A 17,296-nucleotide genomic window follows, 5' to 3' on the forward strand; every position below is an offset into this window, starting at 1 on the left:
TAGAGGTGTAAGACTACTACACAGACTTCTCTTTCATTAACCACTAACCCCTTGCCCTAGAGGTGTAAGACTACTACACAGACTTCTCTTTCATTAACCACTAACCCCTTGCCCTAGAGGTGTAAGACTACTACACAGACTTCTCTTTCATTAACCACTAACCCCTTGCCCTAGAGGTGTAAGACTACTACACAGACTTCTCTTTCATTAACCACTAACCCCTTGCCCTAGAGGTGTAAGACTACTACACAGACTTCTCTTTCATTAACCACTAACCCCTTGCCCTAGAGGTGTAAGACTACACAGACTTCTCTTTCATTAACCACTAACTCCTTGCCCTAGAGGTGTAAGACTACACAGACTTCTCTTTCATTAACCACTAACCCCTTGCCCTAGAGGTGTAAGACTACTACACAGACTTCTCTTTCATTAACCACTAACCCCTTGCCCTAGAGGTGTAAGACTACTACACAGACTTCTCTTTCATTAACCACTAACCCCTTGCCCTAGAGGTGTAAGACTACTACACAGACTTCTCTTTCATTAACCACTAACCCCTTGCCCTAGAGGTGTAAGACTACTACACAGACTTCTCTTTCATTAACCACTAACCCCTTGCCCTAGAGGTGTAAGACTACACAGACTTCTCTTTCATTAACCACTAACCCCTTGCCCTAGAGGTGTAAGACTACTACACAGACTTCTCTTTCATTAACCACTAACCCCTTGCCCTAGAGGTGTAAGACTACTACACAGACTTCTCTTTCATTAACCACTAACCCCTTGCCCTAGAGGTGTAAGACTACTACACAGACTTCTCTTTCATTAACCACTAACCCCTTGCCCTAGAGGTGTAAGACTACTACACAGACTTCTCTTTCATTAACCACTAACCCCTTGCCCTAGAGGTGTAAGACTACTACACAGACTTCTCTTTCATTAACCACTAACCCCTTGCCCTAGAGGTGTAAGACTACTACACAGACTTCTCTTTCATTAACCACTAACTCCTTGCCCTAGAGGTGTAAGACTACACAGACTTCTCTTTCATTAACCACTAACCCCTTGCCCTAGAGGTGTAAGACTACACAGACTTCTCTTTCATTAACCACTAACCCCTTGCCCTAGAGGTGTAAGACTACACAGACTTCTCTTTCATTAACCACTAACCCCTTGCCCTAGAGGTGTAAGACTACACAGACTTCTCTTTCATTAACCACTAACCCCTTGCCCTAGACACTGTTGAGGTGTGTGCCCAGGACAACATGATTGAACCTTAAGTGGACATAAGCATGAAAATAAATACAAACAAACCCTGAACTGCCACATATAGAATGTTCCTGTCAAACAGGAAAAGAAAGGAATGTTTGTACACCAACACTTTATTCTAAACTATTTGGCATGGTGATAGAGATAACATGGAAAAGCAGCATTGGATATTTTACATGCACCTCCCCCTAGGAAGGACGGTACATATCACAGCCTTTGATGGGGCACGTTTTGGGATGGGGAAAAGACTGATGACAGTAATGCCATCTAGTGTAGTCGATCCAATGACCCATAGCATCTCAGGCGAACACTCTACCACTGATCTACATATCACTTCTTGAGGTTTGGGATTTTCACCTCTACAATATACACATTGTCAAATAATTGGTTATATTTAAGAGGTGGGATTTAGCTCAGTCGTAGAGTGCTCGCTTGAGGTACTTTGGTCACATCAATGATCTTTCTTGTAGACATTTTTTTGACTGGTTTTTCCCCATGTCCCAAACAATGCCCCACAACTGATATATGAAAAGCATGGTATGTGCTGTCTTGTCTGTCGGAAAGTCCATATAAAAGATTTCTTTGCTGCTAATGAAAAATGTAGTGGGTTTCCTCTGAAGACTTTGTGTTAAGAATGATCGTGTTTGACATTCAATAGCCAATGAATGATTAATAAATGTGCTCAAGTATACAAATCAAAATTTAATCTATAAGACTGACCTCCAATCTTTTTATTTCTTCCTTTCCAACATTTCTCCCTCCAAGGTAGGGACGAGCCACAGAATCCAGGTTTTTTCCAGTAATGGTAATCTTTCTTCCACCACTGAAAATAGACATGAGCATTAGTCAGTTAATATAAATAACATGTTCCTGTTTAACACATTATCAGAGAGCAGTTAGAGCCATAATTGTATTGAATATGGACTCACTCACTCTATATATCTCTCTCTCTCCCTCCCCCTCCCTCTCTCCCCATCTCTCTCTCTCTAACCACCCAGTCCTCTCTCTCATTCACTCCTCCATCTCTCTCACTCATATCTCTGTGTCCCTCTCTGTCAATTTCTCTCTGTGTCTCTCCCCCTCAGTCACTCCCTCCCTCCCTCTCTCCCATTCACTCACTCCTCACCCCCTCTCTATCTCTCTTTCATCCTTCAATAGTTACACCGGCACTTGTTAGTTTCAAAAACCAGTCTAGCAAGCGACAATGAGCAGTCAGCATCCTTAACATGCCTCAGAGTCTTTAACTCTATAATACATAAACTTTCGAAGACACACACCTGACGAAAGCTCGTCGCGGGGCTACTGCCGTGATTTCAGGGTCAGGCAGGTAGTAGAATGCTCCACCCGTATTCAGCCTCAAACTCTCCCCATCAATTGTCACCTGCAATGGACCCTGCCCCAGAGCTCTGTCCGCGAACCTTTTGTTGCGTGTCGATATAGGACCCGATTTCGCAGACCACGTCTGTGTTGTGCAGTTTATTTCTTCACTGGACGTACTAAAAATATTTGAAAGAAAACAGTGTACTGATGTGATTAAACATGACACTAGGGCTCAAACTTAACAATATGAACTGCTGTGGGCCAGGGCAGTATTTTGTCATTGGAAAAAAAAAAATTGTCATCAGGTGAAAGGGATAATGTTTTCATTTTATATTGGAGGGTTGGGACGTAGCCGAGTGGAAAGCGTTCCCTTGATGCGCGGTCGGTTTGGGATCGATCCCCGTCAGTGGGCCCATTGGGCTATTTCTCGCTCCAGCCAGTGCACCACAACTGGTACATCAAAGGCTGTGGTATGTGCTATCCTGTCTATGGGATGGTGCATAATAAAAGATCCCTTGCTGCTAATCAAAAAGAATAGCCCATAAAGTGGCAGCAGCGGGTTTCCTCCCTCAATATATAGCCCTTAACCATATGTCTGACGCTATATAACCTTAAATAAAATGTGTTGAGAGCGTCATCAAATAAAAAATGTCCTTCCTTTATATTTGCCATCAGTGAGCATTTTGCTTAAAGCTAAAACAATTGAAAATTGCCATAAGTATCAAAATCAGAAGTTCGAACCCTGCTACATACACGATTTGATTTTACTAACATTTTAAAGAATTAATTTTTTCAATTCTCATTTGAATCTGAATGACTTAAACCTGTAAAGATTTATAAATGGGTTATGGCAAGACACTTCAGGCACTACACCATCATTACTTGTGTCGCTATTTTGTGTAGCAGCTCAACATAGTCTGGCTTAAGAAACAGCTCGTCATTATTAATAATATAAAATAGAGAAAGGCTCTGTTGGAAATATTTCAACAGAAGAAAACTCAGGACAGTTAGTTTTGACGACAGGACATTATTTGAATTTGTATACAATAAACAGAACATTCCAGCTCTACCACCCTCTAACGTGATATGTAAATGATGTTACATGCTAAATATGGAACTGACACAACCCCATTTTTCGGCTACATAAAATGGCAGTTTATTTATATACTACTGAGGCCAACCTACTTGTAATCATAAAAAAATGGCTCTTTTTTAACAAGTATTCTGAGAGTATTGCTAAAGCAATATATGTTCCCTACCAGGCCCAACAATTTTCATATGGGTAATGGGTAAATTGCCATGATAGTCAAACTTGATCTGTAATAGAACATGATAAAGCTATACACAAAATGTTAGCTCAATATCTTGAGCCATTGCATAAAACTGTCTGGAAAATAAAATTTTGTATCTCATACTGAGGTCAATAGGGGTGCAACGATACGGTCAAAACCGTATTGAGATATATTGCGATATAAGAAACTGTATTGCAATATGTATTGCAATATAATTGATATTATTTATGGGTTGGGTTTTTTTTTAATGAAAATAGAAGGCATAACTTTTTAATGATCTTTATTAGTTTCAGCTGTCAGGCTAAATGTTTTAGGCCATATTTTTATTTTTTAACACAATACTAGTCTACTAGAATACTGGCGTGACGGTGTCAAACTATTGATGATGATGATGATGATGATAACTAATTTAACGTGCCCATATACCACTAGGGTTTCGAACACGCCCATCCCGAGTCCGACCTCCGATAAGATCGGTGGCCTGACTCGGGATGGAGGAGGGGGGGGGGGGGGGATGAAAATGGGCAGAATTTTGAAAATAGCAATTAGTAAAAAAGTTAATAGAATAAAAAAAGAAAACAAAAAAAGGTTACAATCCAAAAATAAAAAAGAATTGACTGCTCGGCTGAATATTTATATAATTTGGAGCATTTTAGAAGGAAAGTCTAAAATTAAATAAGAGAAAGAAGAGAGGATTGGACTATTTAATAATATTTTTAAAAAAAAGAAGTAATTTCGACATAAAATTTTGAACGCAGATCTAAAAGTTTAAAGTCCGATCGATATGTCCATGCGAGTGGCCTCGTTAAGGCCGTTTGGGTGCACAGCTTAAAGGGACGAGATAGGTTGCATCCCGTCAAGAAAACCCCTAGATTGACAGTCGATAGACGTTGAAGGTGTAGTGCTGTGCTGAAATACAGATCTTGAGAAGCCGGATCTGTCTGAACGAGAGAGAGTATCAGACTAGGGTATAGTCCAGTCGTCATGGGTTGGTATAGTGGTGCGGACGGGCCCGACTCCGGAGGATACGAGATGGTATCACTATAAAGCAAGGTAAAGTCTAGAAAAAGAGTAGTAGGGGCCGACCCCGCTTCCTATTTCTTCTTAGAGTGGGGCGGTCAATCTTCCAGTACTGCTAGGACAGTCTCGGACATGTAGAGACTAAACGCGAACAACCGTGGCGTTCTGCAGAATGGCCGTCATACGAGTCACGAAAAAAACCTGTCGACAGTCAGACGGAGAAATGACGTGGAAGCAAGGAATCTCGCTAAAAAAGAATCCAACCTGGTGGTGCAGGCTGTCGAAATGAGAAGCGTTCCAGCGTTCAATCAGTTCCAATGGCCGCATACATTCCAGTAGAAAACTTCATTTCGCTGACAAAAACAACGAAATGAGGGACCCCCCCCCAAGTCGAGCACACGAAAGCACGTGCAGTGTGCACAAGCGAAACAAACACGTTTTACCGCGTGGAGCTCCAGACTGGGAATGGTCAAACTATTCATAAATTGTCACATTCGGAAATCCTTACTATCGGGTTTTTCCGTTGCTGCTCGCTTAACACGGAAATGTACGTATTGAGTCACAATGTTTCGCCAGATCGACCGAACCAGAGCCGAGGTTATTAGCCGAGGTATTTTGAACGATCGGCCGAAGTATTCCGAGTTCAGTGAAAAACAGCGAAGTGTGATTCTCATTTGTTGGTTTATTTCTTTGAAGATGATAGCCGTAGCCATAGCCGTAGCCGTAGCCGTATTCCAATGTAAATGAACAACGAATGATAATGTGTAAGTAACAAAACATTTATTTGTAATTATCGTTAACTGGTTATTTTCACTGGACTTTTGACATGTTTTGTTTAGAAGTTAGAACCAAGTATAACCGACCTATCACTTCGTATGCCAACAAGTAAGCCGACTACGCTTGACGTGATTGTTACATTTCCTGTCATCACCAATTAATAAAATGATGTGGTTTTTGTTTGTTTGTTTGCCTATTTCAAATCAAATAAGTTACAAGGAAAAAAAATCGCGGTACGCAAAACTGTACCGCGGTTCGTATCGAGCTGATCAATTATCGCGGTATACCGGTATACCGGTTTATCGTTGCAGCACTAGAGGTCAACCTACTTTTAATCATCAAAAAATGACTCGGTTTTAATAACTAAAAGTACACATTAAATAAAAATGTTTTAGAATATCAGTCTCTGTATATTTAATGTGTTTTTGCTTGTTAAATGTTTGTAAGTAGCCCAAACTTCATTTTACTTCCTAATATAAAAAATGTCATATATGGACAAAATTATTAGCAGCTAAAATCCAATTTGGGCTACTACAGATATTAGGACAACCAGAAAAACATTAATATACAGATACTGATATTTGAATTTTTTAAATGTATTTAATAATATGTAACTTTAGTAATTAAAAACGTTCTATTACTCATAAAGATTTCAAACATGGTAGAAAACTCAAGACAATCTTTTTAAGTTTGAAGACACTCACCTGAACACTTCACAACTGAAGTTATAAGCAACGGAAACCATAATACTTCCACCAATATTTAAGTTGTCTCCCTTCACTGTAATATTGGTTCCACCAGACTTGGGACCTCTGTTTGGGAAAAATCCTTTTAGACTTGGGGTCTGTGAAAAACAACAAACATTAGTCTTAAACAGAAATACGATCATTATAATATCTCAATTTTATTTTTAAAATGTCAAAAGTCAGTAACAACTTTGTAGTGACTGAGGAGTTAGTGATGAATACAAAGCACTCTGATTATAGAGTTATCTTTCTTGAGTATTGAAAATCATTTGTGGGTTACGCCTAAACAAATTACAGATCATGGCTAATTCCTGATGAAAATTTCACCAAATTATCTGTTAAACTTAATTTTTTTTTACCCAAAACTATAAAATATTAATTATTTCAATCAATCAATAAAATAAAATAAAATTAACCATTTGTTTTTAAAATTCGCAATAAGTGAATTTCGGGTCTGTCAGAGCAAGCTGTTATACTATATGATGTCCTAAATGTAATGCATTATTGAACAAGAGTACTGGTGAAGTACATACTATGCCCATTATTAGTTTGATGAAAGGTAGGTCGCAGTGATCCAGTTATGGTACGTGACATACCACTAACCCAAGTTGTACTTAATTAACAAGGAAGGATAAGGCCTGGACAAGGATTTCCTTTAATGTGTGAAAAGAGGGTTGCAGTGACTTTGTTATGGTACACTGCGCCATCCCAAGTTGAACTTGCTATGAAGTGACAGCCTCTACAATTGCCCACAGCAATCAGCAATGTTGTGGAGATTGCTGTGGAGTTTTTCATTCTATGAAGTCACAACCTCTACAATTGCCCACAGCAATCAGCAATGTTGTGGAGATTGCTGTGGAGTTTTTAAAACTCGCTCTGTAACTCCTGCAATTGCCCACAGCAATCAGCAATGTTGTGGAGATTGCTGTGGAGTTTTTCATTCTCCACGGCACTTTGTTTTGGGGTAGACTATATTAGAACATTTTCTTAATTGCAGGGGTTGAGTCTTACCTTGAATGTGAAATGCTGCGTGGAGGAGGCATCACCTTTCACATCATACGGCCGGTCTTTACTGTATGAATTGTCTTCAACTTCCACACGAACCACACTTCCTGTGACCAGCTCCTTCGAGGCATTGCCCGTCCTGCATATCAACCTACAAATGATATTTTACATTAACATGATACCACCATGCTGACTTAATACATAAACAACTCTAATTACAGTGTCAAAGATGGGCATACAAAAACACATCTCCTAAGTTCAAGGGCCATAACTCCATTAAAAAGGGTAAATCACCATGAAAGTCAAACTTGATCTGTAAAAGTATGTGATAAACATATACACAAAATTTCAGCTCAATATCAAAAAGTCTTCTGAAAAAAGTCTGCAAAACAAATTTTCACATCACCTAAGTTCAAGGGCCATAACTCAAAATTGATCTGTAACAGTACATGATGAAACTGTACATAAAATTTCAGCTCAATATCTTAAAGCCTTTTAAAAAAAACCCTGGAAAACATGTCGTCATCATCATCATAACAATAAAATTAAAATAACAGCAATACTACATAGGCTACTACTGTTACTAATACTAGTAAGTCTTACCATCACAAGCTCAGGAAAATAAACGGATTACGGTATGAAAAAAAACATTTCTGGTTTTAGAGTGACCATGTTAATGATGTCCTAAATGGGTTATGCAAAAGTAGATTTACGTGACTGATACACAATTGTTTGTGCAATTTTTTTAGGTCTGTGATTAGCCGATAACCTACTATAGTAACCCATTATTCTCTATGTACAGCAGGCCTACCATGTTGAACTTCATTTCTCCACTTGATAACCTACTTCAGTAACCCGTTATTCTCTATGTACAGCAGGCCTACCATGTTGAACTCCATTTCTCCACAGATAACCTCCTACAGTAACCCGTTATTCTCTATGTACAGCAGGCCTACCATGTTGAACTCCATTTCTCCACAGATAACCTACTACAGTAACCCGTTATTCTCTATGTACAGCAGGCCTACCATGTTGAACTCCATTTCTCCACAGATAACCTCCTACAGTAACCCGTTATTCTCTATGTACAGCAGGCCTACCATGTTGAACTCCATTTCTCCACTGATAACCTACTACAGTAACCCGTTATTCTCTATGTACAGCAGGCCTACCATGTTGAACTCCATTTCTCCACAGATAACCTACTACAGTAACCCGTTATTCTCTATGTACAGCAGGCCTACCATGTTGAACTCCATTTCTCCACTGATAACCTCCTACAGTAACCCGTTATTCTCTATGTACAGCAGGCCTACCATGTTGAACTCCATTTCTCCACTGATAACCTCCTACAGTAACCCGTTATTCTCTATGTACAGCAGGCCTACCATGTTGAACTCCATTTCTCCACAGATAACCTACTACAGTAACCCGTTATTCTCTATGTACAGCAGGCCTACCATGTTGAACTTCATTTCTCCACTGATAACCTCCTACAGTAACCCGTTATTCTCTATGTACAGCTGGCCTACCATGTTGAACTCCATTTCTCCTTTGATAACCTACTACAGTAACCCGTTTTCTCTATGTACAGCAGGCCTACCATGTTGAACTCCATTTCTCCACAGATAACCTCCTACAGTAACCCGTTTTCTCTATGTACAGCAGGCCTACCATGTTGAACTCCATTTCTCCACTCGACAGGGAACGCTGGAGATGAACACTTTGTGGACCACGTTGACTGCAGCATTATCTGGGTTGCCAAAGTTTTTCCCTTTTATTGTGAGTTGGGTGCCTCCGGCTGTCGGACCCGTTACTGGTGAAATCTGAAACATATTTTTAAGACAATTTAAAAAATAAAAAAATTATGATTTTAAACCAAACTTTTATACTATGTAGATGTTTTAAATTTAGAAGCTGGGCTTATCTTATTATAACATCATTTACTAATGTAAAATAAAAACACAATTTTTTTTTTTCTTTAAACAAATAAATGTATTGCCCCCAGAGCATAGACAGTGAGTTTAGGTTAGGGAGCCATATTCACTGCCTTACATAATATTATACTACAAGCTGACCAACTTATAAAAACCTTCATTATATTCTGAAATGCTTTTGCATAATAATAAAACAACATTTTTATTATTCACTGGATGTACGTACATGAACCATTTATCAAATTTTGAATGTTTTTTTTGGGGTTTTTTGGTGGGGTTCTTCTTTTTCTTTTTTTAACTGGTTACATTAAAATAATTCAAATTCATTTTTAAAATTAAAACTTTAAAAAGGTTTTACACATTATTTAAAACTGATTTTTCTTTAGGCTAGATTAAGAAAAGATAGGTTAATAAAACAATGAAAAAAAAAGAGTTTTATTTAACAACACCACTAGAGCACATTGATTTACTAATCATCGGCTATTGGATGTTAAACATTAGGTAATTTTGACATATAGTCTTAGGAAACCCACTTAATTTTTCCATTAGTAGCAAGAACTCTTTTATATGCACCATCCCACAGAGAGGTTAGCATATACCACAGCCTTTGATATACCAGTCGTGGTGCACTGACTGGAAAGTGAAATAGCCCAATTGGCGCACCTATGGGGATCGATCTCAGACTGACTGCACAACAAGCAGACACTTTACCACTGGGCTATATCCCGCCCTACATAAAAAAAATAATTAAAAAGTGAATACAAAACTAAATAGAGTTTACTAATGTACATACTGTAAAAACTGAGGGTGGACATTGACTGTTAAACCAGTCGGTGTAGTGTGAACACTCCGGCCGAGTCACGCACTGACCCTTGCACCAGCCGCACTTGAGGGGGTCTCGACTTGTCAGACAGGCGTCGCAGTCAGGGTGCACACGACATGAGTTGGTCGCAAACTTTACAACCTGAAATTCAGCATTAACTGACATTGGAACCCCTTGTTATACAATCCATTCAAACAGTATAATCTGAAATTCAGTGTTAACCGACATTGGAACCACTTGTTATACAAACTATTCAAACTTTACAACCTAAAATTCAGTGTTAATTGACATTTGAACCAGCTTGTTATACAATCCATTCAAACTTTACAACCTGAAATTCAGTGTTAATTGACATTTGAACCAGCTTGTTATACAATCCATTTAAACTTTACAACCTGAAATTCAGTGTCAATTGACATTTGAACCAGCTTGTTATATAATCCAGTCAAACATTACAACCTGAAATTTAATGTTAATTAATTTCATTTCATTTCAACTAATGTCCATGCTTATATCCAATTAAGGTTCAAGCATGCTGTCCTGGGCACACATACCTCAGCTATCTGGGCTGTCTATCAGGGACAGTGGATTAATGGTTAGTTGTTATTGAGAGTGAAGTTGGTGTAGTGGTGTTACACCTACCCATTGAGCTGTTAAAACTCACTCAGGGTAGGAGCCGGCACCAGGCTGCGAACCCGGTACTTACCAGTCTTATATCCAATGGCGTAACCACGACACCATTGAGGCTGACTGACTGATAGCTAGACAGCCAGAGAAAGACAGACAGACAGACAGAGAAAGACAGACAGACAGACAGAAAGACAGACAGAGAAAGAGAGCTAACCAGCCAGACAGACATGCAGACAGCCATCCAGATAAAGTCTTACAGCCAGACAGCCAGCCAGCCAGCCAGCCAGCCATACAGACAGATGAAGATACACAGCCAACCAGCCAGTAAGACATACAGCCAGCCAGCCAGACATACAGCCAGCCAGTCAAAGACAGACAGACAGACAGATGAAGACAGCCAGACAGATAAAGACACACAGCCAGCCAGACAGAGGAGACATATTTCAGTGTCTGTACCACATGTACCTTGTTTCCAGCCAGTAAGTACAGACTGTTTGTCTCAGGTCGTTCGTCCATGTCTTTAGAGATCCTAACACTCGTATTGTGTGACACGCTCACATTCATGAACAGGTTATTACGCTTGTACTTCTTTGGTACGGAAACAAAAACCTGAAAATATACAATACAATGCATGTTCGCTTGATCACACAGCAGCCATGGATCACAGGTTGGAATAGTTAAACTCCATATGGGACTATCCACCAATGGACATTTATCCTACATGTGTATAATTATAGCCCAAGCAAGCAGTCAATAACTCCTGTCTGGTCATCAATGGTTTTATGCCTGATAAATCCTAAACATGTCAAACAAGGAACGACTGGTGTTAGGTAATGTCAAGCTACATTTCCACATATATAATATACAAAACTTGACATACTGCACAAGTTTATTTTACAATAAATAAGTGGTATGTTCTTGCGCAAAAACAAATACAATTAATAGGAAGTGAAAACAACATAATATGTGAAGTTCTGTATTTATTACATACCTTCTTTGATTTTTTACAAAATCGATTTTTAATTTAACATCATAACTACACTTTGGTAAATCTATTACCAGTAATCAATCCTCCTTTCATGGAGTTACTTAACGTTAAGAATCATACTCTGTGGCAATCTTGTGTAATGTTTCAAATATGACGTGAGGTAATTTGTAAATCATATATGACATCAGTATTAAAGGTCATGGTATGCATTGCCCTGTCTATGACAAAGTATATATAAATTAAGGATCCCTTGCAGCTTTTTCGTTAAAGGAAGCCATCACGTATGTGGTGGCATTTGGTTTTCTGGGTAATTGTCCCCCAAAAAAGAAGTTTGTTTTGTTTAACAACACCACTAGAGTACATTGATTTATTAATCATCGGTTATTAGATGTCAAACCTTTGTTAATTTTTACCCGTAGTCTTAGAGAGGAAATCCGCTACTTTTTTTCATTTGTAGCTAGGGGTGTTTTATATATATGCACCATCCAAGAGACAGGATAGCCTTTGATATACCAGTCATGGTGCACTGGCTGGAATGAGAGACGAGTCCAATAGAGTTCCAATACCATTTTCTGCTTCGGATTTGCTGAAGTAGTTAATTCACATTAAAACGGGATGAGTATTGTGTATGGTACTGAAAACACATGTAGTGTGCATACTTGTTAATTCAGTGTAATAATGATGGAATCATACTACTTTTTCAGCCAATGAGTGGCCTGTAAAACTATTAAAAGTTTGTTTTGTTTAACAACATCACTAGAGGAAATTGAATCATCAGCTATTGGCTGTCAATCATTTGGTAAATATGACATGTAGTCATCAGAGAGGAAACCCACTACATTTTTCCATTAGTAGCAAGGGATCTTTTATATGAATTATCCCACAGACAGAACAGCACATACCATGGCCTTTGATATACAAATCGTGGAGCACTGGCTGGAACGAGAAATAGCCCAATGGGTCCACTGACAGGGATCGATCCCAGACCTACCATGCATCAAGCTAGGGCTTTACCACTTCAGGGATTTATTCAAGATTTTTGCCAGGGTATGTTCCATGTCTAATCTGCGTAAGTAAATCATACTTGGGATACAAATGTATTTTTTAGGCCACTGACTGATGCAGTACACCACTGTTAAATTAATTTATTACAACAAGATATAATTAAATATATACAGGTACATTGGGAATTTTTAGTATAGAAATGTGGACTTTTTGGTGCTATTTTTTTTTTGGGGGGGGGGGGGGGGAGGAGACCACGTTCGGACCCACAGAACGCCTAGATAAATCTCAGGGACCATATTTTTAAAACTATCTTAGCGCTATTAAATCGTAAAAGCATCGTACTGTATGATATCACTATAGCGTGTGCTGTAGTGGCGTCATAGCCTACAATGCTTTTACGATTTCGTAGCACTAAGATTGCTACGAAAAATATGGGCCCTGAATTTGCTACCATTTCATATAAAGTTTATTTCACTCGGGACATAAAATGATATGAAGTGGAAGCTTGTTTAATATCCTATAATTCCCTTCCCATGAACAGACTGATAACAAATATATCTACCTTCTGCAGCTGACCCGTACTTGTTCCAAGCATCACAATTTTTTTGCCCTCCGAGATGATTTCCATAACGGATGTGATTACATCTTGTTTGCTATGGTAGAACGCCTCTAACTTCAGGTTCGTGGTACTCTCGATGCTACCACCGGCCATGCTGCAGTATCGTAGATCATTCGCATTCTCATTAATCTAAAATACATAGAAAATAAACCGCAGGTCAGTGAGACAAGACTTGAACACCAACAAATGAAAACAATTTCAGGGCAAGCTCAGGGCAAGCAGAAAGTTTTGCTAAATTATATATTATTAAACTTTAAAACAAATTATTAAACAAAATAACAATTAGTGAATTACTGCATGAAATTATTTCGCCAAATTAAAATATAATTTGTCAGTTATTTGTTAGCCAGAGTTAGCCCTGAATTGTGACTTCGAAATAATGCATCCAAATAATACTCAGAGAACAGTCGTTCTGTATACTCAGGGTTTCTGCCAGAGGGTAAAACAGGTATGGTGCCATATACCCAGATTTTTTTTCAGATTTACTCTTATCATTACTGTATGATTTTCTTAACTCTAACCCTAAACTTAACCCATTTTCGTTTTGGGAGAGACCCCCATACCCCCTATTGACTGTGGTTGCATTCAATTCCATAGCGCCATACCCAAAAATGTCTTTCTGGCAGAAACACTGATGCCAGAAGGTTATCACATGTCAAAAAAGTCAAGAGCTGTACTTCATTACTCTCTAAAAAATCTTTGAAAACAAAAACACTACCTACATTTTTATCAGTTGTGTGTTATTCATATTTAAAACACACAAATTGTATCAGCACATATACCAGTACAAATTAATTTATACTGTTCAGTAGTAGTGCCAGTAGAAAGAAAGAAAGAAATGTTTTATTTAACGACACACTCTACACATTTTATTTACGGTTATATGGCATCAGACATATGGTTAAGGACCACACAGATTTTGAGAGGAAACCCGCTGTCTCAACTACATGGGCTACTCTTCCAATTAGCAGCAAGGGATCTTTTATTTGTGCTTCCCACAGGCAGGATAGCACAAACCATGGCCTTTGTTGAACCAGTTATGGATCACTGGTCGGTGCAAGTGGTTTACACCTACCCACTGAACCTTGCGGAGCACTCACTCAGGGTTTGGAGTCGGTATCTGGATTAAAAATCCCATGCCTCGACTGGGATCCGAACCCAGTACCTACCAGCCTGTAGACCGATGGCCTACCACGATGCCACCGAGGCCGGTAGTACCAGTAGAAGTACATGTACCAGTAAAAGTACCAGTAGAAATATATAAACGGTTTCTAGTGTTCCTGTGCGCGTGGTGTTTTGTGGCTTGGACTACCAGATATCTAAACCCAGTAGTCCGCCGGGCTACTAGATTTGTTTTTGCACATCCAGTTACTCTGCAATCAACAAGATGCTGAAACACCTAAAACAAATAAAAGTAAATGATTTTGGTTTTTTCTCTTTTTTTTTATTTATTAAAATTATGAGGCTACCAATTTTTACTGAGGGCTACCAGATTTTATAACCTGGTAGCCCGATGGGCTACCACTGAAAGTTACGGTCAAGGCCTGTACAGTGTGTGTTGATAATAACACTAAAATTGTACGAATATTAATAAACATACCCCTTCAGAATAACATGAAAGCTCTTGTCCATACACCCACTTGGGCCGCCGACCAGAAATGTCTTCTTGACAGTCCAGTATGACCTCTTCGAAATGAAGCTGTATGCTCTCCATACTAAAGTCACACACCACTGAGCCTGCACTTGGATCCAGCTCCGTCACGCCCGAGCGAGTTCGTACCGCGCTCACATACAGAACATGTTCGCCACCAGAGACGCTGTAGTGAGCGGCAGTGGCCACGCTGTAGGCATCATTTCCTGCTGTACACAGCAGCGTGCTGTCTATGTAGGTGTGGTAGGTCCTGTCTTCCTGACAGATTCTCACGATCTTCGTCGTCAGATCATTTCTATTATCTACATCTTTCTGCTGAACAGTCACAAAGAAAGTGTAATTGTTATACTCAAAACCGTACACATATTCTAGTTTGAAGGTAGATTTATACCTAGCATTCACATCGATCGCAGACACTACGTTAACTGATAAATCCATGTAATAAAGTTGCACATAGAAACCACTCCCATTCTGATAAATCTTCCGAGCTGACAAAACATGTGGCGAGAAATTCGTTAGTCGCCCATCGTACTCTAGTCCAACATAGATCTTATTTTCCTCCGTGTTATCAAAGAATACCACAACCGATTTCTTGCCTGAAATGAAATTCTGTATGCCGTTTCGACTGCTGTTCTGAACTTTCTGGTAAACCATTATGTTCTTCAAACTGTGTAACTGGCACAGACCCTGATAAACAGAGCCGCAGACAAGGAGTTGCTTCTTGGCGTAGTCAATCTCGAGAACTCTGACATCGTTGTCCGTTTCTGTCCTTGTGCAGCTTTCATCGACCGGCGCACAGTCAATACCATCAAGAACTGGTCCTATGGACAGGGTGGACTTGAGGGCTACGTCGGATGACAGCTGGGCTAAAACGTTATGGCCTCCAACAAACACATCACCCGTCTCGCTGTAAACAGCAATCTGAGTCAGGGGTCCGAACTGCTCATCAAACACATACTCCTGCATAAAGCTGGATGTTAAAGTTCTTTCTCCTCCTAGGAATAATATCAGCAGAAGTTCTTTCGGTAACAACATGATGCTGGAGTGGATGGTGCAGCGGATGTTGCAGTGGATGCTGAAGTGGATGTTGCAGTGGATGCTGGAGTGTCAGTGATCAATGTACAGGGTGTATACATCTACTAGGAAGTTACATACATGTGTAAGAAGGCTAGCTATGAAATACTGTTATGTAATACGTGATTGGTGGGTTTTTTGGTAACTAGTAGATCAACGTCCATAGGTTTCGTTGTTATGGAAGGTTTCCCTTCAGTTCTTTGGTGGCAGAATGATGTATTAAGGATGAACTTACAAAGTTGCACAGTATCTTCATTTGAGTTCCTAAAAATAAACAAATTAGAGTGCATATTAAATGATTTATTAACTCAAAACATCATTTGTTAAATAACACAACTGATCTTTTCTTGCACAATATAACTGGTATTCTACATTGTATACTTGCCAGTAATTTGAGTAAACAATGAATGAATGATGCTCTTAAATTGTTGAACTGGCCCACTCCCTGGTAAACCAAGATTCTTGGAACTAGTGTTGCCACCAAGGAATGATGTAGTGCCAAAGGAGGAATGCGCTGGAAGGGGTATCCCCCACCAACCACCACCCCTGCTGCTGTAGATATGAGGGGTACAAAAAATAATTTGTCCTGTAATGAAGGATTTTAACAACTCAGTGAGTAAGTGTAAGGCCACTAGATTAGACTTTTCTCTCACTAACCACTAAGCAACTGTTATGGCCAGACAGCCCTTGAGATAGCTACGGTGCTTGAACTTTAATTGGATATAAGCATAAAATATTCACTTTTATTAAAAAATGGTATACGGCCTAACACAGTTTTGATTATAGGTGTGTCTTCTAAGTGTACACGACTCCAAATGGGGAATTATTACCAGGCAGGCACTACAGGCTCCATGTAATTGAGACAGCAATTGTAACTGGCACGGAATGGAAATGCCAAGTAATCCAATACCAAAATAAAAAGTCCTATCTATGTGTTACACATTTGTGGCATTTAACAAATCAAATCTAATAATAATAATACATGTGTGTGAATAAAAATTAACAAAACAATTTATATATTTATATGTTTGTGTTGTAAATAAAATAAATAAATAAATACTGACTCCAACATTTATTAATGGGTCTGTGCATTTATGTGTAATTTACTATGTACAATGTACTAGATGCACTGTAGATCAA

General features: G+C 39.1%; 1 protein-coding gene across 1 annotated transcript in view; it reads right to left on the reverse strand.

The window, feature by feature from the left end:
* Window positions 1-16,414, reverse strand: part of LOC121369173 (hepatocyte growth factor receptor-like) — a 42,243-nt gene extending 25,829 nt beyond the window's left edge. Inside the window, exons 1-9 of the mRNA XM_041494082.1 lie at window positions 15,032-16,414; window positions 13,375-13,560; window positions 11,285-11,428; window positions 10,160-10,330; window positions 9,104-9,255; window positions 7,436-7,580; window positions 6,383-6,522; window positions 2,547-2,765; window positions 1,990-2,092 (exon numbers count right to left, since the gene is read on the reverse strand). Of these exons, the coding sequence (XP_041350016.1) occupies window positions 1,990-2,092; window positions 2,547-2,765; window positions 6,383-6,522; window positions 7,436-7,580; window positions 9,104-9,255; window positions 10,160-10,330; window positions 11,285-11,428; window positions 13,375-13,560; window positions 15,032-16,117 (2,346 nt within the window). The 5' untranslated portion in view covers window positions 16,118-16,414. The remainder of the gene's footprint in view (window positions 1-1,989; window positions 2,093-2,546; window positions 2,766-6,382; window positions 6,523-7,435; window positions 7,581-9,103; window positions 9,256-10,159; window positions 10,331-11,284; window positions 11,429-13,374; window positions 13,561-15,031) is intronic.
* Window positions 16,415-17,296: the final 882 nt, after the last annotated feature.

Source organism: Gigantopelta aegis, chromosome 3 (assembly GCF_016097555.1).
Source record: "Gigantopelta aegis isolate Gae_Host chromosome 3, Gae_host_genome, whole genome shotgun sequence".
NCBI lineage: Eukaryota > Metazoa > Mollusca > Gastropoda > Neomphalida > Peltospiridae > Gigantopelta > Gigantopelta aegis.